The 25,860-nt window shown below is 61.4% G+C and overlaps 1 protein-coding gene across 1 annotated transcript in view; it reads left to right on the forward strand.

Moving 5' to 3' along the window:
* The first annotated feature begins 347 nt into the window (after positions 1-347).
* WFS1 (wolframin ER transmembrane glycoprotein) overlaps positions 348-25,860 on the forward strand; it is a 29,310-nt gene continuing 3,797 nt past the window's right edge. Inside the window, exons 1-7 of the mRNA XM_019453755.2 lie at positions 348-488; positions 6,869-7,101; positions 15,614-15,696; positions 16,432-16,576; positions 18,600-18,770; positions 20,270-20,350; positions 22,931-23,076. Of these exons, the coding sequence (XP_019309300.2) occupies positions 6,870-7,101; positions 15,614-15,696; positions 16,432-16,576; positions 18,600-18,770; positions 20,270-20,350; positions 22,931-23,076 (858 nt within the window). The 5' untranslated portion in view covers positions 348-488; position 6,869. The remainder of the gene's footprint in view (positions 489-6,868; positions 7,102-15,613; positions 15,697-16,431; positions 16,577-18,599; positions 18,771-20,269; positions 20,351-22,930; positions 23,077-25,860) is intronic.

Genomic DNA, 25,860 nt, shown 5'->3' on the forward strand with positions numbered 1-25,860 from the left:
CCTTGCGGGCGGGGCCGGCCGAGGCCGTGGCGGGGAGGGGGCGGGGCCACGACGGGGTGGGATGGGGCCGAAGCCGACTCCGCTCGGAAACTTTCGCAGTGGGCGGGTCGGACCCGCCCCCCGGCTCCCTCCGACCGCGCGGCGCCAGGGGGCGGTCGGCGGCAGCCCCGGCGAGGCGCGCCGTGACTGGCGGAGGCGTGCGGTGATTGGCAGGCGTGCCGGCCGCATAGAGGACAGAGCAGGAGCCGCGTCTTCCGAGCCGCGCCGGGAGTGGAGCGCGGCCCGCGGCCCCGCCCTCGGCCCCGCCCTCGGCCCCGCCCCTCCCGCGGAGGGCGGCGCTCGCCGGCTCTCGCCGCCGCCGGAGTCGCTGCCTCCGGCCCGGCTGCTTCGCTCCGGCCCCTGGGCGTCCGCCTCCTCGCGAGCAACTTTTCGGTGGGCCCGGAGGCCCGAGGGCGTCGCGGCGCCGCGTGCAGCCCACTCGCGGCCGGGTGAGTACTTCGGGGCGGGGGGCGGCCCCGCGGGGGCCTGGAAAGAGAGCCAGGAGACGCCGCCCGCCTGGGGCCTCAGTTTCTCCGTCTGGGCGACTGCTCCCAGCGCCCCCCACAAGTTCCCCAGAAGGTAGAGGGCCGGGGTCCCGCCCGCTTCACGGCGACCGCTCCACGGCGACCACTCCCCGGGCTTGGGTTGGGTCTTCCTCGAGGGGTGCGCGCCCCCTCGGCCGCAGCCCGGCGCCCCGGGAATCGCGGGGCCCCGCGGGTGGCCGAAGGCACCCCTGCCCGCGCCCCGCAGCGCCGGTCCCGACGTGCCCCGTCATGGCCCTTCCCCCGCGGCCGGCGGCCGGGCTCGGCGGGTCCCAGGGCGGCCCTCGCTGCCCGCGGGGACGCGGGTGGGGCTGCGGGGGCGCGGGGGGTCCAGCCCGCACTGGGGAGCGGGCCCGCCGGAGGGGGCAGCCCCTGGGTCAGGCCGAACCCCCCCCCCCCCCAGAGCCCACTTGGAATCTGTGTCGCGCTTCCTCTTCCCCTGGGGCTCCTCCTCAGTAAGCGGGGGAGGGGAGTGGCAGCCCTGGGTCCTGGCTGGTGCGAACCCCGCGGGGGGCCCCACCTCGGCAACATTACTTTCTGTTTTGACAGATGGCAGCTTTCTGCGGAATCTCGCCCTGCCCTTTTGGATGTGATGGAGCCGTGCCCTCCCACCCCATTTTTTTGTAGTTGATGTTAAGAAATTCCAAGGAGCTAACATTTGTACAATATTTACACTACCCTCCCCCTTAGTCCTACGGGACTAGGAATGATGGCCCCATTGGACACATGGCGGAGCTGGGGCTCACTGGGGATTGGTGACCTGCCCAGGGCAGGACCACGAAGAGCGCAGGGGAAGACTTCCGCCCCAGGCTGCCCTGAAAGCAATCCCAGTTCTGCCTCTCCTCACCTTGGACAGTGACCCCTGGCATTTGGCCTGTTTATAAAGGGCTTTCCCTTCCGCTGGGATCTAGCCCTGCTTGCAGAGTGCCCTGGGTACCCTCTGTGCTGGACGCCCGTTCTCACTGCAGCCCTAGTGAGGGAGCCCCGAGGCCACACTTACCACCATCCAGGCCCGGCCCCCATGTCTCCAAGAGGCTGTGATTCTCGCGGGAGCCCCAAAGTGTCTGACCAGGAGTTTAGAGGAAGTCTCCCCTGTATAACCTCTCCTTTGCTGTGACCCCCCCAGCCCCCAAGCACATGGAGCTTCGAGCACAGGCAAGGTTGCTGGGAGACCACACCGCACCTTTCCCAGGATGAAGTGTGTGGAGGGCTCCCGGTTAATACCTCACCAGCCCCTCCCAAGCCAGGGCTGGACAGGCCTTGGGGGCTGGTCACAGAGGGGCCCCCAGCTCAAGAGGTGCCTGAGCACTGGGACAGAGACCAAACGCTGGCGCACGATGGTGGTGCTAAGAAGAATCGCAATAGGGAAGGAGCCTTACGCTCCTTTTTACGGCTCCTGCCCTCTCGCACATCCCCACCCCAGAAAGTGGCACCACTGCTGTGGCCCCCGGCCACAGACCAGGCCACTCTCTGCGCCCCCGCCCCTCCCATTGTGTTGGTGACACTCCCGCCTCTCCTGGGTCCAGAACCACTCTCAGATAACCTGCTCTGGACCAGGCCTTCTTACCTTGCCCTGGAGAGTTGCCCAGCCCCTTCCCTGGTCTCCCCATCCTGTCCCCACACAGCCCTGGTGGTTCTGTAACTGTCACTTTCCTGCTCGTCACTGTCTTGTACTCCTTCTGGCCCTGGACGCAGCTCTGGCTCCAAAGCCTGGCGCTCATTCAGGCCCTGGGAACCTGCCCTAGCCGCCCACACAGCTTCTTCTCATTCCTGCACCCCATCCCCAAGCAGTCACTTCCCAGCCGCCTGCACCTTCCTGGCGACGTTGCTGGTCACTCTCACCCCACCCCATCCCCACCGCCTTTCCTCCTGGGCAGTCCCCTGTTGGAATGCCCACGCGCCTTCCTTCCACCCTCACCTGGCTCACACCTGCCTGCTTTGAAGGCTGAGTCGATCCCTCCCCTGCCTTCCAAAGCAGAGTGAGACCCCCACCTTGGGTGCTTGTGGCCCCCAATGCTGCTCTGTCTTTGTGGTTGTTGAGGTGACCTCCTTCCCACTGGGCGTGAGCTGCTGGAAGGCCAGCCCTACGGGGGTCCTCTCTGGGGCGGGGAGGCCAGCTAGTGCCTGGCAGGGGATCCGCCCACCGTCCGTGTCTGCTGTCCCCCTGGGGCCTGGTGTGCAGTGGGGGCTCGGCCACCGGGGAGACATTCATAACTGTCCTTGATCAAGGACTAGGGTATTCCCAGCTTGACTCCCACTTTGTTCCTGTGCGTTTGGCACGTTGAGTGGAGCCGGAATGTTCCTTGGTTTGGCCCTTAATACTCTGGGGCAAAAATAGGTATCTGGGAGCCTCCAAGGGCTTTGTGCCCTTGTCTTGAGGAGTAGCCCAGTGCCAGGGGCTGGGCTCCCAGACCTTGGGAACCCCTGGGTCCTTTTGCTTGGGGCTCAGTCGCAGATGGGCTTTAAAATCTATTTTGTCTTAATTTCAAGAACCTTATTATTATAGGAAATTAGAGAAATACATTGAGAAAAAAGTCTAAAATAAAACCAGTCATAATCCTTCCCCCCCAGACAGAGTCAGTGTTGACAGTTCGGGGGCCATTTTCTTCCACGTCTTTCTGCAGGTAGGTTTTGATGGCATTCTAAAGAGACAGGCTGATTCTCATGCTGTTTTAAATCCTGCTTAACAGTGTTATACCAACACTTCTCTTGCCTTTAAACATTTATTTGTACACAGGGTCGTGGGTAACGTCTGTATAGGACAACACCGCGCTGACGGGTTGTAATTTTCAAAACTGGTCTCTGGATGGTTCCTGATGTCTGCCTGTGTGTGAAACCTGTGGGCATCCCTGCTTACTCTCCTGGGCTGGGGCTCTAGTGTGGAGGCTTGAGCAACTTGAAGGCTTCTCGTGGGGGCTTGTTCCAGAGGTGGGGCCTTCCCCCCAGGAGAGCAGAGGGGGGGCCTGCCTGCACAAGGACTAGAGTGTTTGGGGCAGAAGACCACACGTGGTCATCCTGCTCTGTGTCTCAATAGATGCACGGTCCGTGCAGTCCCCTCTGGGGGTGGGAGCTCCTCAGCCCAGCTCCTTAGTGCTGGAATTCGTGTTTTGATGGGATAAAAATATGCCTCGGTGCTCACGTGGAAAGAATGCCAGCCACTCTGCTTTTTTGGAGCTGACACAATGACAGGTTCCAAGCTCCCGCTCTGGCCATCAGGTGGCAGTTGGGCTTGACTGGTCCCACCAGCAGGCAGGTTGGAGGAGTCTTGGGGCCGGGGCCCAGCTGGAGGATGATGTGCCCGTTTTGCAGTCAGGACGCTGGTGTCTGGGGGGGAGGGAATTGCTTAGAGTCACAGGGCAAAAGGTCCTGAAAGCTTCTTGCCCGGCCAGCGCACCTTCCCTGAGGCCAGGCTGCCTCAGTGTCCCTTGCGCCCTAGGCCCCTAACATGTGTCAGGCAAGGCAGCAGCTAGTCTGAGTGGATGAGGTCCAGCTCCTGCCTTCCGGGCTCCTGGCATCACGGGAAAGAAAACTTGTCAAAGAAGGAAGGACCAGGGGCACCTGGGGGGCTCGGTTGGTTGATCATCTGGCTTCAGCTTGGGTCCTGATCTCGTGGTTCGTGGGTTCGGGCCCTGCGTCGGGCTCTGTGCCGACAGCTTGGAGCCTGGAGCCTGCTTCGGATTCTGTGTTTCCCTCAGAGTCTCTCTGCCCCTCCCCCGCTCACACTCTGTGTGTGTCTCTGTCTCTCTCTCTCTCGCTCTCAAAAATAAATAAACATTAAAAATTTTTTTAAAAAAAGGAAAGACCAGACACTTGTGGGGGGTCCTTCCACCAGGAGATGGTCTGTGATCCTTCCTGTGACCCAGCCATGGCAATGAATTGTCTCCTGTGCTTTAAAATAACAAGACTTCTGATCCCAAAAGGGCTTGACCAACTCTCAGAGACCCTGAAAATTAATTTTCTTTTATTCATTCATTCTTACTAACCGTTTTACTTGAAACAGTCATTTTGACTGCTGTATGAGATGCATAATACTTAGCCCGCAGGCCAGCCAGAACCTGTGTTTCCCTGGAATCCCTTTCATAATGTGTTTTTCAACTGAATATGCCTTTGTTCAGCACCTGAGAGAACTAGCTTGTTTGTTTGTTGTTTTTTAAAGCTTTATAGTTTGCAGATTACTTTCTCCTCCTTCACACCCTTAGTCCCCATAGCACCTCTACGTGGAAAGCGTTATTCTTATTTTACAGATGAGGAAAAACTGAGAACAGTGAGGTTAAGTAGCTACAGGTAAAGGGAAGAACTGGGATTCACTCCTCATGTTGCTTGGTAGTCAAGTCGTGTCCTATTGGCTGGGGACAGAGCTGTCCCTCCAGACCTGGGGCGTCCTGGTAGGAGGGGGAGTGTTACCCGAGACAGGACTCAGCAGAGGCATCGGGGAAACTCCCAGAACGGAGGCACGCTGGGGCCTTGGCTTGGATGTCCAGTGCTGGGGGAAGGGGCTCTGCCAGAGCGCAGGCACGGGGTCGGGGAGGGGAGGCGGAGGACGGCTTTGGGAGCAGGGGAGAGGGAAGAGAAGGCGTGGCAGGGGTCGGATTTTGAAAAGAGGCCGCATTTTCAGAGACGGGCTTTGTGGATTTGAATTCTGACTCCCACACGGTGAGCTGTGTGGCCTCTAGCAAGGTATCTCGTTTCTCGATTCGCGTTTCCTCACCTGCGAAATGGGGTGAGGGTTGAAGGATGAGCCACTTCTCCATCTGTCACACCTGGGTAGCAGCGGTGCCCGCTTCACAGGGCTGTGCGAGGAACCCCGAGAAAATGCACGGGAAGCGTTGAGAACAGGGTGTGTTCCAGACACATGTGCGTTCCTGTTAACGACCCGGGTGCCCCGGCACGAGGTGGCCGTCTTAAGATGAGCTGCACTCTGCCATTCCAAGAAGGTGGCACTTGATTCTGGGGGCAGCCGGCCAGGCGAGGTGGCTCGGTAGGACGTGGCCCGGTGTGGCCTAAAGAACAGACTTGTTTGCTGTCTCGGCAGGACTCTGTTCTGTGTCCCAAGTCACCCGCCGGTCTCCTCGCCCGCCACTGGCTACGTGCTCCCTCGGGTCCGTGCGCGCTGAACAGCGAGTTTCCCGGAACTTGCCTCTTTGTTTGGTTTCCCTGAAGCCCGGGAGTTTGGAAGCCACACCAAGCGCATCGATGTCCAGGCAGAGTCACGTGGCTTGGCCAGGCTTTTGTTTTGCCCCCGGGGGATGTTTTTAAATAAGGACTCTATCCCTCTGAGGCAGGAATGTTCAGATTGAAATCGGTGGGGTTGTTTGGCGGACACAGATCCCATCTCCCGGACCCATTTGTGGCTGGGAACAGGGCAAGCAGGGCAGCGTAGACCCTGGGAACAGGCCACCTCCACCCTTCTTGGGACAACGGTCTCCAGAAACATCCGGTGAGCATCTACCCTGCAGGTGCTTGGAGCTGGGTGTTTGGGGACACCTGGCCCCCTTGTGCAGCCTGTAGTCTCTAGCCTCATCTCGTCCTCACGGCACCCCCTCACGTGGGGCGATTGTCCCATTCATAGTGGAGGAAACTGAGGTGCGGGGAGGGGTGTGGCCCGCTCAGGACCGCAGAGCCGGGGGGGCGGGGCCAGCGTTCCATTAGCAGAAGGGGGTGGATGTGGCCTTGAGTCCCGGGGAGGGTCACGACATCTTTTTGGAGTCTGAGGAGAAGCCTCACTGGGTCCCCCCGCTCAGCGCACACACAGACCCCGTCAGGGGCCTGTGTCCCCCTCAAGTCTATCCAGGGCACCGCGTCGGGGACCCTGGGGCACCTCCCAGAGCTTCCGGCTCCCTGCCCCGTGACTTCCCGTTGCCCTCGGTTGTGGCTGTGCCGGTTTCTGCCTTGCTGCTCAACAGCACGTGAGGTCCCTTTCCTGGACTGATGGAGCCCCACCCCCTGCCACGAGGTGGCTGTAGGTCTGTGCTCTCCCGTCTGGGCCGGTTCGCCCCCTGTCCCTAGGTGCTCCCCTCTGCTTTGTAGGGTGTGTTCGTGTCTGGTGGCACCCAGGCTCCGCTCGGGCTCCGCGGTTGTCCTGTGGTTCGGGCCAGCACGGATGGCTCTGCGGTTGGGCAGGTCTGACTGAGTCCCAGCTCCAAGGGCCATTTTCCTCCCCTACAGAACGTGAGGCGGCTCCTACCCCACTTCCCTTTTCTGTCCCTTCTCTGCCCAACACTCGAGGCCCGAGCAGGCTGGGCCTGGCCCGCCTGGCGTGTCTTACCCTCCGCTTTTCTCCTCCGCAGGATGGACCCCGGCGCCCCCTCTGCGAGCCCCTCTGGCTCACAGCCTCCACCACCGCTGCAGCCCCAGGCCCGTTCGCGGCTCAATGCCACTGCCTCGGTGGAGCAGGACGAGAGCGGGGTGCCCCGAGCCCCTGGACCCCAAGCGGGACGCGGACCGGATGTAGGAGACACAGCTGCCCCAGCCGTGGCCCGGACCCCGAGCCCTCGGAGCCAAGAACGAGCGGACAGAACAGGTAAGGGGCGGGGCCTGGAAGGCAGCAGCCCTCCGCACATGTGGCTCAGGCGCCCTGCGCGGTTCTCCCTGTGGAGCAGGGCCCTCGGGCTCCCACCCGCATGGCGGGCTTTGCTCTTGGTGCGCAGAAGTCACACTTCCCACCTGATGGCTCACCCTCGGGGCCGGCGCCGGTCCCTCAGCAGGTCCTGTTGGTGAGAGGTCCTGCTCTCGTCCCGCACGGCGCTCAGGGAAGCCCATGTGGTCCCCCCTGCCCCCCCGGCCCAGTCCCCAGTGAGGGTGTGCCCAGGCTGGACAGCTAAGGGCCGCCCCCCTCCCCACTCTTGGGCCCCCCTGAGGTTTTCATTCCCCGAGGCCTTCCCGGAGGCACCTCCCCGGGGCAGAGGTGAGCCGGTGTGCGGGCCTCGGTGAGACCGGATGGTTGGCCGTGGTGCTGGCTGTCTCGCTGACCTTGGGGGAGGGGCACTAGCCCTTGGGCCGTCCTCTATCCAGCTCCCGCTCCCCGAGTACGGCCCTGAGTGGCCGTGGGTGGCACACGTGGGTCAGGTCTGCCCCTGACTCCCATGAGCTCACAGTCTGGTGGAGAGCAGAGGGAAGCATGAGGCCTGGGGAGCACCGAGGTGGCCCTGGGCCCAGGGCCGCGGCGGTGGGAAGAGAAGGTGCCCGAACAAGAGGTAGGTGGGAGGAGAGGGCATGGCGGCCGAGAGAGTCTGGACCTCCGGTGACGGTGGTTAAGGTTGGGAAGGGAGGGATGCGGGGATAACGCTCATCTGGCCTGTGATGGAGATACACTGGGAGGGAGCTGGGGGCAGGACTGGTCACTGGGCCGGAGCACAAGCCTCGTCTGAGACATTTCTTCACGCTCTGGAGGCTGCTGTGGGTAGGGACGGTCGTGCGTCACCGTGAGCTTCGTGGACACTCAGAGGCAGGAGCCCCAAGCCTCTGGCTCCGATGTTTGTGGCGAGTGTAGCTGCTGTCAGCTCCATTCTTTCTGGTACTTTACCCCGTACTTTGCAGCGTGTGTCTCACTCCCAAAGGAACCAACCCCTCCACCTAGACCGTGCGCTCGAGCACAGGTGGGGACATGGTCATGCTGTCCTGCTCAGAGCGCCAGGTCCCGTTCCTTGTCTTCCTGGGGTACCGGCCCCTCCTCCCTGCACACCCAGACTGTTCTCTGTCCCCCAGGCCAGCCTCCAGGCCTCCCCATTTCCCTGTGCATGTGGGAAGCTCCGCCCAAAATGTGCCCTCACTGTCTCCACCTGCTGGAGTCCTACCCGGCTCTTAGGGCGCGGCTGCCTCCTATACTTTCTGACCTTGACCCACAGCAGGCAGTACACGAGTCACCCTTACCTGATCTACGTGCCTGCACACACACACACACACACACACACACACACACACACATACCCGATGGCAACAGAAATTTCCAAAACACCACTTTTCTCGCTGCACGTGCTGCAGTCAGATCGTGTCCTTTCTCTTCCTTTGATGTAAAAGCAAATGCCGCTCATGGGCAGTTAAATGGATTTTGGGATTTAGTGTGTCGAGACAGGCCTGCATTTTATAAAACGCTTTCTGCAGTTTGCCTCCGCTGCCGGTTCTCTGTGCACATTTCCAGGCCGGGACTCCCCGGGGCACGTGTCTGCACACGAACTGTCACTTGTTGTCGGGGGCCTGACTCTCACGGTGGCGCACCCCCCAGCCACGTGCCCTTGACCGAGTCGGGAGGCCACGGCGAGCCTGTTCCCGCGTCTGAGGAGTGGGCGCGACCTCGCCAGCACGTGGAGTCCTGCCGGGACCTTGTACGCCGGGCAGACCGCCGTCAGGCCCCGGCGCGTGCAGAAGCGTGCTGGCGGGTCGGTGAAGGGCCGAGTCCGGGCCTGTGGTCCCCCCGGGCACCCCGTGCCGGTGCACAGCGACCGTCTGTACCTTGAGCTGCAGCTGAGTCACCAGACAGCCCGGTGCCCCGGCTCCCTCACCCAGATCCTGTGCAGACCTCCTCCTGGGGGGCATCTGCTATTTTATGATCCCCCATTGAACCCCTCTTTGGACTGGTCTTCACGTTGGCTCGGGCCGTGTGTGTGCACCAGACTTTTTCTCTCCCCCAAGGGAAGCTTGTTGTGCCACTAACTGGGTGTGTGCGTGTGTGTGTGTGTGTGTGGTAGGGGGTGGGGGCTCTCTTTACCTTCTCTGTCACCGCTGGTGGGTGGGATGCTACGACCTCGCTCCTTATTCCCAGGCTGCTGAGGTGAGGCTTCGTCCCCCAGGTGGTCTGTACGAGCTAAGGAAGTCCAGCTGTCGCGGCCCCCTGGCCACACCTCACCTCCCCTTTCTCATCTCACCCAGGCTTTGTCATTTTTCTCTTCCTCTGGACAGCTCGCCGCTTAAGTAGGCCACCCCAGCTCAGCCATGCCGCCCGTGCGGAACACCCAAACCCGCCGTGAGCACCTGCTGTGTCTATCTGTGTGTGCCACGTGGCCAGCCCTGTCCGCAGGGCTTTCCGTGGGGCACGTCTGACCCCTCACAGCAGCCTGTGAGGGAAGTTCTGTTATCACCCCACCTAGAGGGGAGGAAACTGAGGCACAGACTTGCCCAGGTGACCCACTGCTGTGTGACGGGTGCACAGGTGACCCGAGTCTCCTGGGTTAACACCAGCCCCGCCCAGCAGAGTTCAAGCTCTGGTTGAAGCAGGCTTGAGGCTCCCTGTACAGTTCACGCTGGGCCAGTGCCTGCTTTATTCCAGAAACTCACCCGGTCCTTGGGCACTTCTGATCTTTGCATCTCCTTGAAAGATCACCCGGTTCTCCGCTTTGTCTCCGAGGCCTCTGGGCAGGCAAGGGGGCTTGACCCTGAGATCTCAGCCACAGATGCCTCACGGCTGCAGGGCACGGAAACCAGCTCTAGAAACACACTTGGTTTTAATCTGAGTGTGCAAAACAGCCCCAGGAGGGCGGGTCGAGACTGCAAATTTCAGGTAGGAGCCAGGAGATGGCTGTGGCCTCTGGTTGCTGTCCACCCCCAAGGGGGGGAGGGAAGCGGGTCCTGGGCAGTCTCGCGGCCTTGGGGTCCCAGCCCCCACGTGCTGCTCTGAGGCGGATGCAGCGGGCCCTGCCCTGCTGGCCCTGCGCAGCCCAGACGGCGCCTGCCCCTGGAAGGGCTTTGTGGGCACGTTTCGGTGGATTCCCTGACCTGTGCGTCTGCAAACGTGTGACGCGCGTTAGTTAGGCAACACCGAGAGTAAGAGTGAAAGTGACACGTCCCGTGCTGGGTACGCGTGAGGTTTTCTGCCTTATTAGCTCACTCGCTTCTCCAACATTTTCGCGAGAAAACCTAGGGGAAGAGCGGCAGTAGATACCCCGAGGCCCCCAGCTGGTGAGGGGGAGGTTCAAACATACTCTGTGACTCTGCCTACCCGGGGGTGGCAGGCGGGGCCCTGCCGCGTGCCCCGTGCCTTCAGGCCGTCTCTTCAGGGTGCCCAGGGCAGGAGCAAAGCAGAGACCTCTGGGCTGAGGCCTGGATGGTCTCTGGTGAGGACAGAGGGGTCCGCCCCCCAGGAGCCCTTGGGCCACGGTGAGACAGAAGCAAACAGTAATGGCCCTGGCGGGCAGACACCATGCTGGGCAGAGCTGACGTCATGGGGGCCCAAGGAGCACGAGACACCCTTTCTGCTGACCTCGGTTTGCGGCGGGTCTCCATTGGGACCGCCAGCCCTGTACAGCCTCCCAGCTGCGGGGCCACGGACGGGGGTGCTGGAGCCCTTGGGCACCCCAGTGTTGACGGAGGACCTGCCCAGTGTGGGCAAGACAGGAGGGGCTCTGCCCTCCAGGGGGGGTCCTGGGTGGGTAAATGAAGAAGGGTCAGCACAGTACGGGGCGTGCTGGATGCTAGGCCCGGGGCAGGGATCAGAGTGCAGGGGCAGGGGGTCAGCCAGGTGAGCCCTTGGGGGTCGTGATAAGGAGAAGGATGTTTTAGAGGGCATTGGAGGGTTTAAGACCTGCACGAAGCCAGGCTGGCCCCCAGGTCTCTGGCTGGGTGGTGGGGTCCAGAGCTGATGGTCTGGTCTGAACCGATACCGATGTGGGACCATGAGCAGAAGCAGAGTGTCGAGGCCCTGCCATCCCAGGGACAAGTCACAGCAGTGGACCACATGGGTTCTGAGGCTCTGCTCGAGGAGCCAGCTACTGATAACTGAGGAAGTTTTCTGCACACATCGTCTCGTTCTGATCCCGATTCACGCCCCGGTCTCTCTGGACGCCCCACCTGTGCTGTGACCCCCTCACTGTAGGATGTCCTGTCCCAGGACGGCAGGGGCAGTGAGTCTGTCTTGGGCGCGGTGGTTTCCTGAGACCTTTGGAAACTTGGCAGTGTGCCCTTAATCGGTCACCTTTAACCACCCACTTATGTCCCAATCCTCAGGTGTCACCTCCTCCAGGAAGCAACCTCCCGCTGCGCCACCCCCCCCCCCCCCCCCGCCACCATCAGGCGACACCTCCACAGCCTTGACCTTCCGGCCTGGACCCCTGCCTCAGCTCAGCCAGCTCCAGGCAGAGACGGGGTGGCAAGGATTTTTCACCGTTTGTTTATAAGAATCAGAGTCAGCATCACAAAGGCTGATGAGACATCCTCTTAGTGCAAGACAACCCCCACTCCCTGGGTATGGGACACCCCCTTGGCGTAGGGCAACCCAGCCACCCCAGGTGTGGGAGCTGCGTGACCTTGGACAAGTCTCCCTCTTGCTTCCAGGGGACCCAGCCATCCTGAGTATGGGCACCTGTTGGGGCGGGGCGGCCACAGCAATGATGCGGACACACGAGGACACACGGTGTCCTTGACTGCAGGGCCCCCGTGAAAGGCGTCCTGAGAGGACCAGGGCGTCCAGGAGGCCTAGACTCGTTGGGGCGGGACTGGGGAGGTGGGATGGCAGCAGCCGCCCAAGACAAGAGCTTTGGTCATTATCATTCCTGCAGGCGTCAGGTGGCTCCTCTCCTAAGAGCTCTGGGTGTGCATTCCGCAATTCAAAATTACTTCCACCACAGACCTTGCTAGCAGCCTTCGTGAGCGAGGCTGCCGGCCGTGGGAGCGCTTCGTGCACAGGCCTCCCAGCTCGCAGCCGGGGTCCTGACGCTGTCCAGAGTGGACGCCAGACTTGCTCACCACCCTCTTTCCTTTCTGCAGAGCACCTGCTCCAGCCGTGGGGGTGCGGGGTGAGCTCAGTGCCGTCACTGTGCCAAGCACGGGCTGTGTCCCTGTGCTGGCATGTGCGGGGACAGGAAGGCCGCAGACCCTTCTCGCGATCCTTCCCTCGGCAGCCCCCACCCCCTCGTCCCTCCATCCTGCGCCGTGTATCCAGTCGCGCTGTCCCACGCTGGCCGGAATCTGGGGATGGGTCAGACCCACTGGACGGATCGTCCCCACGAAGGCTGGTGGGAGCTTGGAGACACCGTGTGGACACTGCATCCCGGGTTGCGGAGGGAAAATAGCAGTGGGCCCTGCTGGGAAGAGGGGACGGCATCCTGGGGAATCTGCTCACCTCACCAGCTCCGGAGAAGATGAAGGGTCACGTACCAGGTCAGCAGGGCACGGGGTCTGTGGGCACAAACAACGAAAAGACGGGGGTCGGTGTATACGTGGGTCTCCGTGGGCTCCGGCAGAGGTGTGCGGACCTGCCCAAGGCCACGCAGCTCTTGCTGCTTCGTGATAGGAAGCTCTTCAATAGTGAGTTCGAGCCAGGACCCCTTCGGTCGTAAGTGACACAGAAACACAGCGTAAATGGACGTAAGCGAGAAATCAGGAGTTGAGAGGAATTTCTCAGTCCCGTGGATCTGCAGAGTGTAGGCTGTGCTGGCTCTACACGTGGCTGGATGCAGGGGCTCAGAGGACGTGATCAGGAGCCCCAGCTCCACCCTCCCTCCCTCTGGTGGGCTGTCCTCACCGGGCGGCCTTCCGGGGCTCCCGGGGGGCATCCATCAGCCGAGTCCTAGCGGAAGGAAGGCTGCTCCCCGATAGTTCAGCACAGACCCCGCTGGCCTGGCTTGGGTCTGTGTCCATCTCTGAACCAGGCGCTGTGGTCAGGGAGACAGAGGCTTCTGATGGGCCAGGAGGGCGTGCTGTACCCACCCTGCATTGAGGGACAATGCCACCGGGCCTCGAGGACCGAGATGGGGAAGGGTGGGTACCCAAGAGGGGCATCAGAGTGCTACTATCAGAGAAAGACAGGAACGCGGGCCGGACATGCACAGAATAGTGTGTTTCGTGGTCTGTGGTCCATGCTGACTCAGCCAGATTCTGGGGGCGTCCTTTACGGGGCTGAACAGTAAGCCTGTGACCTGTGGGAAGGCTCCTACTTACACGGAAAAAGCCAGAGCCCTCTGCTGGGTCTGCAGCGTGGGCCCAACACGAGTGGTAGAGAAGTATTTATGTCAGTGCCAAATGGGAGCTGGAATAATAAAGGTGTGGCATGTATTTCAACGAGACTTCTCGAAATGTCAGGCTGTGAGTAACTTCTGTGAAAAATTAATCACGGACAGAATCTTTGTAGCCAACAGATGTATGCTCGAGTCTTCTATATCCTGGTTAAGACACAAAAAGAACGTGGGCTTGTGAATTTGGTTAAGAAAAGTTTCGAACTTGTGGGAGGCGCCCCATGGGCGCTATGGTGGGAGGTGCACTGAGGAGCAAAGGCCCTGGGGTCAGCTGAGAGGTGGGGAGCATGGACGGAAAAGAAACCTACGTTTGGGGAATGCTGGCTCTGGCCCAGCCACTTCATACGAAATATCTCGTTCTTTATGACCGTCCTGTTGGATGGATATTAACGATTAGGTTGAAAATAACTGGCTAGGTCACACAGCACTTTGACGTTGAAGGCACAGTCACACGCAGGTTAGATTTCTCTCCACGCCACACTCCTTCCCTGGGAGCCTGCAGGCTTTGTGTTCTCCTGTTCTAGGCCAGAGAGCGCATCCAGGGGCTGGAGGGGCTGGGACAACAGCCAGAAGGGAGAAGTGACCTTGCTGGCTGGCTCGGGAGGCGCCAGGGTCCTGGCCGCGAGGGCAGGCAGGGTGGGCATGCTGAGGCCATTGCTGGCAGGGTCCCCGGGGACCTCAGGGAGGAAGTCCAGTCCGAACTCCTCAGGGAGGGTATTTTCCAACCGCCCACCAGGAGGGCGATGGTGTGTGTCCCTTAGCGTGAGGTCTTGAGAAGAAGCTTCCCCTCTTGGAGCTGTGTCCTCAGTCCCCTGTGCCTCTCTGCCTTTGAACCTGCGGGCCGTGTTGGCTCAGACCCCCGTCGCATCCCCCCGGAGTCCTGTGGCCCGTGGACTCGGGTGCCCAGCGTGCAGCAGCCTGTGGCCTTGGCCGACACAGGCAGAGCCGGGAAAGGCCTGGATGAACCAATCAGGAAGGCTGGTCATCGGGTGTTGTTACTGGGGACCGTTTTTGTTTCCCTTCATTCTGCCTCCCGTTTCCAGAAACATCTAGAGAGTGAGGAGGCTGTCGTGTCTAATAAGCACCTGCTGTGAAGTCAGCAGTGCTGCGGCCGCATCCCGCGAGCTACTGCGAGGTGTCTTATACCTGCCAAGGTGGGATGCGGGGTGAACGGAGGCGGGGGAGGAGCCGGACGTGGGCCGCCGAATATCGGTTGCGGAAATCAAAGACAGGCACTGGTAAAAAAGGATTTGTTTTTAAACTTCTTATTGTCATGCTGCCTACTGCTGGTAAGGTTGCGGTGACATTGGTGTAGTTCCGTGACGCTGTGTAACTTGGGGTAACTTTTTGGAGACTAGGCTGCAGCATGAGCCGTAGCTGTTTGGGCCTTGGGCCTAGGATTCAACTGAAAGGCCTGTGCCAGGAGAGTAACCCCCAAAGGAAACACATACACGGGGTGGTTTGTGGCACCGTTTCATAAAATTAGGGAGTATTGGGAATAACGTAAGGGCCCAGTGGAGTGGAGGGGCCCGGCACCCTGGGCATGTTCCTCCGACCGGATCTCTGAACTGTGGCAATGCTGGATTTCACCACAGGGTAACGTGGGAGATCGGTTACGATTCACTGTTGTAAACGTGTATGTGTCAAAATGTGCGTGCACAGATTGTGACCCCCAAAAGTCGTGTGTATGTAGACGACAGTCTTGGAAAACATGGATTTGGAGTGTTTATTGGGGCACAGGTGTTTATCTGGGTCAGGGGCTTTCCCGCTGGAGCCCTGGGATCTTTCTGGAGCCCCAGTTCAAGCAGGCCTGCCCTCAGGCGTGGCGGTGGGACTGGGGTCGGGGCCCCCGTGTCCTTCCCGCCACTCTGAGCCACTGCTGAAGACCCCCGTCCGTGGCAGGTTTGCTGTCCGTGCTCTGGGGCTGTCTGCATCCTGGATGGCAGCTTTCTGGAGTGTTTTCTCCACGTCTGACCTGGATTTCCACAGAGCTACCCCGGGTCTGAGCATATTCTCGCAGTCCCCTCCACTCCCAACGAGCGACAAGGACCGGCCTCGTGACGTTCTGTCTGCTTCTCTTCTGTGCTAAAGGGCCCGTGAAGGGCGATGTGGAAATGCCCTTTGAGGAAGTCCTGGACAAGGCCAAGGCGGGGGACCCCAAGGCACAGACGGAGGTGAGGACGGCGTGTGGGTGGGAGGCTCAGGCCTCGGCCCCACCACGTGGCGGCCCTGCGAGGGGCGGGTGCCCCGTGAACAGGGAGCAGGGGAGCCGGCTGACTACGCGCTGTGTGCAAGGCCCCCTCTCTTCCATGGTCTCCGCGTCGTTCTGCCTCCCGCCACTCCTCTGGGGACCCTGTGTTCTCTCCCGTGTCCGGCTCACGCCTCATCTTGGGCCCCTCCTCCTCTGGGACACCTTTCCCACCTCCTGCCTGCCCCCAGCACCTCCACCCTCCTCTCACGTCCTCTGTGGAGGGGGCACCATACCCTCCCCGGGGGCTGCCGAGAGGGTCTCACAGGCCCAACCTGGTGCAGGTCTGAAGCTCCCAGAAGGTGGGGTGGGGAGGCGGGCTGGCCTGGGTGAGGGGGGTCGGGGAGGCGGGCTGGCCTGGGTGACGGGGGTCGGGGAGGCGGGCTGGCCTGGGTGACGGGGGTCGGGGAGGCGGGCTGGCCTGGGTGACGGGGGTCGGGGAGGCGGGCTGGCCTGGGTGACGGGGTCGGGGAGGCGGGCTGGCCTGGGTGACGGGGTCGGGGAGGCGGGCTGGCCTGGGACACTGGGGCAGGACAGGGTCTGGAAGCCGGAGCTTGCACGGCCATGGGAGCAGGTCGGGGCCAGCACACAGAGCCGGAGCCCGGGCGCATGCGTGTGGGGACTGCCGTGGAGCGTGGCCTGACCGGGTTCTCGCCCGCAGGTGGGGAAACACTACCTGCAGCTCGCCAGCGACGCGGACGAGGAGCTGAACAACTGCACTGCCGTGAGCTGGCTCATCCTGGCCGCGAAGCAGGGCCGGCGTGAGGCGGTGAAGCTTCTCCGCCGGTGCCTGGCGGACCGGAAAGGTGGGCCCGCGGGAGGCTGCGGTGGCTGCCGGGGACACACTGCTTCTTGCTACATCAGCACGTAACGGCAGGGGGAAGATACGAAGCTGGTGGCACTCTTTTTGTTTTATGGGGTTTTTTTAACGTTCATTTATTTTTGAGACAGAGAGAGTCAGAGCATGAGTGGGGGAGGAACAGAGAGAGAAGGAGACACAGAATCGGAAGCAGGCTCCAGGCTCCGAGCTGTCCGCACAGAGCCTGACGGGGGCTCGAACTCACGGACCGCAAGATCATGACCTGAGCCGAAGTCGGAAGCTCAGCCGACTGAGCCACCTGGGCGCCCCTATGGGTTTTTTTTTAATGTGTGTTTTTGAGTGAGAGAGGGAGACAGTAAGAGTGGGAGGGGCAGAGAGAGAGGAGACACAGAATCCGAAGCTGGCTCCAGGCTCCAGGCTCCGAGCTGTCAGCACAGAGCCTGACGGGGAGGCTTGAACCCACGAACTGTGAGGTCATGACCTGAGCCGAAGTCGGACACCCAACCGGCTGAGCCACCCAGGCGCCCTTGAAGCTGGTGACGCTCTCGAAAAATAAGTGTAAATTCTGTTTCGCCAGTGCTTTTGTCATTTGGACATTGTTTCCAGAGCATAACACAGGATGTTTAGCCAACAAAGCCACTCATCCTATCTTTAGTGTGTGTAGGTGTCTGTGAGTAGATCCCTTCTGAGTTCGAATCTAGGTTGAGGAGTGGATCATAGAGCCATTGGAGAGTCAGCTTCCCTGTGATGCAGCAGGACAATGTGACAGTGGCCGGAGGTCAGGATGGAACTCCCTGGACTGACTTTGCATCTGGTCTGGGCCGAACGGCTGGGAGACTGTGGGCCAGTGAAGATCTGCTCAGATGCATTCATGCCTGGAAGGGAACGGATGTGGAGGGCGGTGGGGGGGGGGGGGACAGCGAGGCAGAGCCTGGCCACGTGTGGTCGCATATTCCATTATCCTGCCCAAGGGAAATGGCTTGTCCCTGGTGCCGTGGAGCAGTGTGCTTCTGGGGGCTTCCCATCTCAGAGACAAAGGAACGGGTATGTCATAACGGGTTTTTTTTAAACAAAGTTTCTCCAGATTGTAGAAGTGTTTGATGCTTATCATATAAAACGTGGAATACACAGAAAACAGAAAGATACAAATTACTCATAACTTGGAAACCCAGAAAGAAAACGCTCTGTAGTCTGGTGTATTTTCTTCTGGTTTTGTATTGTACCGTTTTTAGAATTACATTTTTTATATAGAATCTGCTTTTTTTGGAAATGGGGCTAGTGCCTCTGAAAACCTGGAATGGTGGCGCTCTGTTAGCCGGGATTTCTCGCCAGCCCACCTTCCCGTTCTGGAGCAGGAGGGAGGGCTGGGCCCACGGCCCACGTGGCCCGGAAGAGGGGCTCGAGTCAGGACCCTGGGACCCAGGGCGGGTGCTAGACGGGGCCGGGAGCGGCCTCACGGGCTCCGCACCCCCACTTTCTCACGTTGGGTGCTTCCTGATCTTGAGAGAAACGTGTGCTCAGGTGGAAAATTTGGAAGATGTGTAAAGGGAGAAAAAATCCCGTCTCTCTCTGCGACGAGTCTCTGTCTCCCTCGGAAAGGCAGCTGTGCGGGGACACAGCTTTTCCGGCCGTCTTAGGAGGGGCAGTGCCCGGGAAGTGCCATGGACACAGGGGAGTCCCGCTCTTGCACCCAGGCCGGTGACCCTGGTTACGTGTCTCTGACGCCCATGGTTACCTGCCACTCTGTTTGTCTCTGACTCCCTGGCCGCCTGCCCCCCGGGGTCGCCTTCTGCAGGGCCAGGCCGTGCTCTGAGCTGGAAAGTCCGGGACTTGGCCAGATGGCATTTTTGGTCAAATGTCTGTTTCTGCCCTGGTGACCACAGGTGCCTGCAAAACCTGTCGCCTGAGTCCCCTCCCAAGCCCCCGCAGCAGAGCTGGTCTGGGCCCAGGGCATCGCTAAGGACACCCAGGCGGGCGGGATGAGGCCTTTAATGCATCTTGTCTCCTAGGCATCACTTTCGAGAACGAGCAGGAGGTGAGGCAGCTCTCCTCCGAGACTGACCTGGAGCGGGCCGTGCGCAAGGCGGCCCTGGTCATGTACTGGAAGCTCAACCCCAAGAAGAAGAAGCAGGTGGCTGTGTCAGAGCTGCTGGAGAACGTCGGGCAGGTCAACGAGCACGGTACGCGAGCCTCGTGGGGACCAGCCCTTCCCATGGGCACCTCATGGGCTTCTCTGGAATTCTGGGGGCTTCCCTATGGGGACTCTGGGAGCCTAACAGGGGGCTCCCAGGGACCTTGTCTCGGAGACCTCATGGGTCTCCTCTAAGTAAGGCTCAGGGAGGGTCCCTCCTGGGGTGCCATCCTGTTCTTGGGGTCCCCTTCCTAAGCCGTGTCCTGAGCTCTGGAACAGTCGACGGGCTGGATGCCCACAGGCAGAGCTGTAGATCATGTCATTCTTAGGGTGTCCTGCTCCTCCTGAGGGGACAGAAGCTGGGGGAGAGTAGCAGATGCCGGCAGGGACTCGCGGTTCCAGGGGTGTGGGGCTGGCTGTGGCTCTGATGGCCTCCCTGAGGCAGGCCTCGTCTCCGGCCCCCAGTTTCCTGACCCGGCAGCCAGCCAGAAGGACAGATCGGGCAGAAGAACGGGCATCCCTGGCTGGGTGCGGCCCCTTTGTTTCCCAGGACCCGACCTGGCTTTTTCTTCTCCATCAGCTCGAGGAGCACCTGCCTCCCTCTGTTCAGAAAGTTGATTCCTGCCCTTGGGTACACAAGACAGGGCCTGGGGCCACCTGCCAGCAGCAGAGAAGGCTGCCCGGTGGACACCTTTGCCCCTTCTCCTGGGGTCTCTGGGCAGGACCCCTGTCTGACTAGACCTCTGGCGACCAGCCCGCTCTCTTGGCTCTCAGCTCTCTCGGTGCTGGGGCCGAGCCGAGGCGTCCGTGAGGCCTGGGGCTTGGGCGGCAGCACCCGGACAGACATGCTTGCTGTGACGGACTCGGGGCCGCCCCCTGGAGCCCCAGGGGCCCTGCAGTGCCATAGGTCAGCCCCCACCCGCTGCCCCTCCCCCCCCCGCCCCAAGGCAGTCCCAGCGTGTCTGGGCCCCTGTGGCCCCCGGTCACTCTCGGTCACAGTGCTTCTCACCTCGTGTTGTCACTGCCTGACCTGACCCTGCGAAGGCACGCCTTGGCGCCTGGCAGGCAGACTGGAATGCTTGCCAGATTGGGGGCGCGGCAGGTGGTGGATGTTGACAAAGGGGCAGAATTCTTCAGTCCCGGCTCAGCGCTCAGCCATTGAGCAGACTCTTGTGGGGCCCCTTCCAGCACCAGGGCTGGGGAGACCGGGAGAGGCGTGACCCGTGGCCCCAGGCGCTCCGTCTGTTCGGAGAATCAGGGGAAAATCATGCCAAGGGACGGTGCCAGCAAAGGTTATGCCGACCAGAAACTGCGATGTGTCCTCTGCCCTGGCTGCATCCGCAGAGGAGGTGGCTGTGCTCCCTGGGTGCCAAGTCAGCCTCGTGGGCGGAGGCTCAGAGGTGGCCCTCACTGTGCCCACCAAGGGCTGCAAGGAGGCCCCAGGCCCTGCAGCCCCCAGAGCTCAGGGGCCGGTTTCCGGAGGGCCGCAGGGCATGTGGGAACGGTTAGTCCTGTTCTCTGATTCTCTGTCTGCTCTGTCACTTACAGACGGAGGGGCACAGCCAGGCCCAGTCCCCAAGTCCCTACAGAAGCAGAGGCGGGTGCTGGAGCGCTTGGTTAGCAGCGAATGTGAGTATGGCCTCCAGTCCTGCACCTGTGACAGCTTTGGCCCAGCCGTTAGGCCCCCCAGCCGGGCACCACCTCCACTCCTTGGGCACCACAGCACATGCCCCAAGGCCTTGGAGGCGGGACGGACTTCTCATCCCAGCCCATCTGGGGCTGTCGGTGTTCTGGGCAGCGGGATCTGGACTCTGCCCAGCAGGAGCACATGGCTTGGAGCGAAGAGGGACAGGGCACAGAGAGGGCAGTGTGACAGTCCCTGCAGGGCAGAGGGATGGGGGGAAGGTGAGTGCATCTGGGGTTCCTGAGTACGTCTGCAAGGATGAGGAGGCAGTTGGCCCCTGAAGGGTAAAGGGGAGGGAACCGCACACAATGGCCTGGCGGGGCAGTTGCGGGGGGGGGGGGCCTCCCAGCAGGGAGTGTGGGGGGCCCCCCCCAGCACGGGCTGCGGGAAGGTCGGGAATCGGGAATTTGGGGCATCCAGTTAGGAGAGGTCCTCAGATGCTCTGTGTGCAGCTGCCCGGCGGGTGGTGGTAGTCAGAGTTCCCCAGGGCCCGAGTTCCAGGGGAGACAGACACGAGGGGCCCAGGGGCTGCTCACCACTGACAGGAGGCCTGGGTCCTCCCCCAGCTCGGCCACACACTCTCCTCCTGACCTCAGGCAGGCCTGGCTTTCCTCCCTGGGGCTCAGTTTCCCTTTTCTGCACAGTGGTGGTCAGATTAGAGGGCCGAGGGCCCCACCAGCCCTGAGAGCTTCTGTACGGGGGCGGGGGGCGGGGCGCGCTTCCCCCCCTTCTCACCGTCTGTCTCTGACGTGTCATTGGAACTCTGGGGGCATAGCGCATCCTGGGCCTGGCTTCCCCAAGGCCCCGGGCATGTAGGACCCTGAAGCGGAGAGGAAAGTGTATGGCTGATAGGAACCAGAAGGATGGGAGGTTTTAAGGGGGTTTTTCGCGCAGAGGTGCCGGGAGCCCGTCTGGGGTGAGGTGCGCCTCTGGGCAGAGGTTCGTGAGGGTCGGTTCCTCCCGAAATAGGACTGCGGTGTGGCAATCTCCGAAGGTCCCTGCTCAGCTCTGCCTTCTCCACCCTGGGGATTTTATGATTAACGGCTCAGAGCTCTCCTGCGGACCTTGTAACTGCCAGAAGGTCACGGGGTCCCGGGGGAGACCACGTGCTCTGGGCTGGGAGGGATGGGTCTGAGGCCCACCCGCGCTGAGAGCTGGGCAGAGACGTGGCCTCTCCAGGCGGGTGTGGACAGTGCCGTCCACGGGTCCCAGCCCTGCCATCAGGCGGCCAGGCCGGCCTCCTCTCTGGCTTGGGCTGCCGGGCCCCCCTCCCCACTGGGACATTCCCAGCAGCTTATGAACATGTGCCTATTCCTCCCACCTCAGAAAATGAAGACGAGACCCTCTCTGGACCCCTCGTGCCCATAGCAGCCACCTGCCCTGTTTCTCTGCTCCCCTTTCTGAGGAAGGTGGAAAGGTGCACATGGGTCCGTTTCTTGGCTCCTCTCCCCACTTCTCCCGGGGCCTTCCGCGCGTCATCCCACCAGAATGGCTCTGTCCAAGTCCTTGGTGACTCATCCTTACACCCCATTGTGTCCACGCGCCACGCCTTGGTGGCCAGTTTCGTGGCATCAGAGGCCACCCGTGACCCCAGTCACACAGCCTGGGCCAGGCCACTGGGCCCCATTTTCTCCCCTGCTTGTTCCATGTCGGCTCCAGCCTTACCTGTCCCTGTGTGGGCCCCGCCAAGGCTGCCCCGTCTTGACCCTTACCGCTACCCTGGCTCGTGTTAAGGAACAGCCCCTTGTCTGCGCCCCACCCTCTCCGTGGTGCTCACTGCGTTCCGGACACTGTTTCCTTTGCTCTTGCTGCTGTCTGTCGCTCTTTTCTGCGATGGGCTTCTGTCCCCAGTGTCCAGAATGCAGTCCCCGCGTGGGAGGCCTCACGGCCTGGCGAACGGCAGCCCTGGGGCTGGCGGCCCATTCACGATCGTGATCTCTGTGCCGAGTCACTCACTGCACCTCCCCGGGCTCCCCTCTCTCCCTCTGCCTGGAGGACGGTCCCGGGGAGCAGCCAGTCGCGTCTGGCAGCCATCTGTCTTTAGCACGACCCCACCAGACTTGTGCACACGCTGGGTCCGTGCGCACATACCAGGCCTTCCCAGTGCTTAGCACGGTGCCTGGCACGTAGTAGGTCCTCAGTGGACGCACGCTGAGTGGAGGGGGGGGGCAGGTGGCTGGGCCGTGGGCTGCAGGTGGCCATCACCAGAGCTGGGAGCAGCCAGGGCTGAAGGAGAGGAGGTGGCTGCAGGGCTGGTGGGGGCAGACCCTAGTCTTGAGAGCTGGGCAGCAGGAGGTTCAAAGGAGGGACTGCTGTCCCCAAGGCGAGGAGGCAGGGTGCCCGCTCTCCACCCGGTTGGCCCGTCTGTGCCCGCCTGTCTGTCCAGGACAGAGAGGTTTGTGCCTGGTGTGCTCGGCCTCCCTCCGCCGGGGCCCAGCCACCGTCCCCTGCCTTGCCCATCCGTGCGGGGTGACCGTGTGCTCGCGGTGTGGGCGGACCCTGTGCCGTTCTCTCTTGTGCCCCAGCCAAGAGCTACATAGCGCTGGATGACTTCGTGGAGATCACCAAGAAGTATGCCAAGGGCATCATCCCCGCCAACCTGTTCCTGCAGGACGATGATGACGATGAGCTGGTGGGCAAGAGCCCCGAGGACCTGCCCCTGCGTCTGAAGGTGAGTGGGGCCAGGGGCCCAGCCAAAGGGCGCTCACCGTGCAGCCTGGTGCCATGCAGGAAGGAACGGGCAGGAGGCCGCTGCGACACGGGAGCCTCCGGGACTGCCGCTTGTCTGGGGAGGTGTGTCCGCAGGGATGGTCCCCATAACTGCATGAGGGTGTGTTCTCGAGAGAGGGGCCTTTCACATGCACTCAGGCTCCAAACCCAAGACGCAGGTGGGGCGGTCATGCGCGGGTGTGACGGACGAGCACGGGTACCCCCCCGGGCCGTTCTCCGCGGAACACCACAGGCAGCAGAGTGGCAGGCTCTGGAGTCCGACTCTCACCGAGACCTTGTCATTTTGAAAAATGATCCGTTTACGGCACGGAATGGAGGTCGGTTTTGCAAAGATGCCTTTCCCCAGACGCAGAGTGCTGGTACTGAGAGACCGTGAGGGTCCTGCCGGTCCCTGTTTACCCAGATCCGCGGGGGCTCGGGGGAAAGCCAAGTGCAGTGTGCATAGTAGCAGAGAGGCCACTGTGGGCTGGCTGGACGGAAGGGAGACACTCTGGCCCCCGCTGTCGGCCCGCGAGCAGCCAGGCCCGTGAGGAGCAAGCACGGGGCCTACAAATACGTGCAGAAGGCAGGGATGGCGGGCCATGCCCCTCTGTGACAGCTTTCACTTCCCTGGTCACGCCATTGAGACCACAGTGCAGGCGGTTCCCCAGGTCAGCTCTCTGGCTTGCAGAGTCTACCGTGATTCCGCAAGCCTGGCTGCCTGACCCAGCACGAGCGGCTCTGAGCAGACGAATCATCGAGAAGCTCGTGGCGTTAGTCGTCCGAGCGTCCGTGTGGTGTGAGCTGAGTGGGAACCGGGGTGAATCACCATCAGTGGGGCGGAGGGGCAGGCGACGGCTGGGCCGCCAGCAGGCAGGAGTTGGGGGGACAAGGAAGCGTGGGGATTCCCCGTGCCGGAGACAGCTTGGTGTAGCACCTGCTAGGAGCCCAGATGCAGAGGCTCAGACCAGGGCGGCCGGCGCGATGGCCACGCTCGGGACCGACCAGCGAGCTGCGTGAGTCCCCCGAGATCAGGTGCTGTGGCGAGCCGCAGGCCAGGATGGCCAAGGAGCTTGACCAAGGGAGGTCACGACTTGATTGAAGGTCCACTCTGACAGGCTGGGGCTGTGTGTTCGCAGATAGTTGCCTTTAGTTTCCTTAGAACTGGAGAGAAGGGGGGTGGGGCCCTGGCCGTTGTTCTTGGCCAAGCTGAGGTGCTTCCGAAATGCCAGTGAAGGTCAGAGGTGAAAGGGTGAGTCTGGAGGGCCTGCGGGCAGGCCTGCGCTGTCCCCCCTAATGATGCCTGTTTGCAAAGCAGCCTGGCTGGGACAGTAAATTCTGTCACTGTCAGTGTTGGGAGACGTCTGAGAGTCCTTTCTGGGAAAGAGACTTAAAGTACTCTGACAAGAAGTACATGGGGCTCTGAGTTTCCTTCAGGTTTTGAAACCATCAGAGCACTTGGATGCCTCTATAATTTGTCTCATTAAAAGTCTTTTGCAAAAGAGCTGGTGAATCCTAGCAGGTGTCCCTAAAACTGGACGCTGTTGCAGCTTTTAATAGCCTTTTGGAGGCAGAGGAAGAGCAGTGTGCTCTGTCTTCTGGCCCCAGCGAGGTGCCTGGTGCCTCCGTGAGCGCATGTGGCCCCCACAGGCAGGCTCCAGACTCCAGGCCCCGGGCTGCACGGGCCTCTTTTGTGGCAGATGAAACCGTCGTAAGAGTAAATGCAGTAAAATCCACACGGTTTTCACGTCAGTCATCGCGAGGTCCAACGTGTGAAAACTCACCGGGGTCTGAGCCTTGCCGCGTGACCTGCCGGGTCCCAGATGGGCCCCTTGGTTAGCGGCCTGTCGTCACACCCCTGGCCTCTTGGGTCAGCAGAGCGGCCGACGACCTCCGACCTGGCCAGAGCGAGCTGTACCTTCCTGTCGTAGAATTGACTCCCTGCTCTGTTTTTTTAAAAATCTGTTTCCTGCTCAAAGAACAGCTTGTTTTAATTTGTTGGACTTTGTCTACAGAAAGGTTTTCTGTTTCCCAATTCAGTGGGTCCCCAAGAGCAGGGTCTGGATGGAAGTGACCGGGGACAGAGTTGGGACCCTAAAAGGGAAGGGGTCCCTGGTCCTCGTGGCCTTATGCCTCAGCCGACAGAGGCCGGACACCCTGGACAAGCTGGGCATTAGGTTGGAGAAGCTTCATTGTCCTTGAAAGTTCCCTTCAACCACTTTGTGTGGCCTCAAGGGCAAAAAACAAAAGGTGTGAGTGGCTCGGAGCCTGGGGGGAGAACTTGAGACCCATCTCAAGGTCCCAGCCGCAGGGCACGGAGAATGACCACTGACCACAGCGGCCGGGAGACGCCTCTAGTCCGTCTGCCACTAGCTAGCGAGGCCCCCGTCCCCAGGGATCGGCTGCGCCAGCCTCGCTGACACACCGGTCCACTTGTTCTGAGGTGGTTGACCTCCAGCCAGCCTGGCTCTGTGTCAGAAGGGCCCCCTCAGGGGAAGCCCGGAGCACGTGCGTGTCCGCGGACGCCCGTTTGCCCCCTGCCAAGCATCACAAGTACCCGCCGAGACTAACGTTACAGGGCCCAGCACTCGCTGGTGGCCGTCCCCAGTCACATGTGAGTGTGATGCCTGCTTTCTGGGAAGGTCACTAGCCCCGGGGAGCTGGGGGAGTAGTTAGCTGGGGTACCGATCTGTTCATTTCCTAGCTGGGCTGTCACAGACATGTGAGAAGGAATGTAACCCTTCAC

Source organism: Panthera pardus, unplaced genomic scaffold (genome assembly GCF_024362965.1).
Source record: "Panthera pardus isolate Hobbes unplaced genomic scaffold, ASM2436296v1 HiC_scaffold_13, whole genome shotgun sequence".
Lineage (NCBI taxonomy): Eukaryota > Metazoa > Chordata > Mammalia > Carnivora > Felidae > Panthera > Panthera pardus.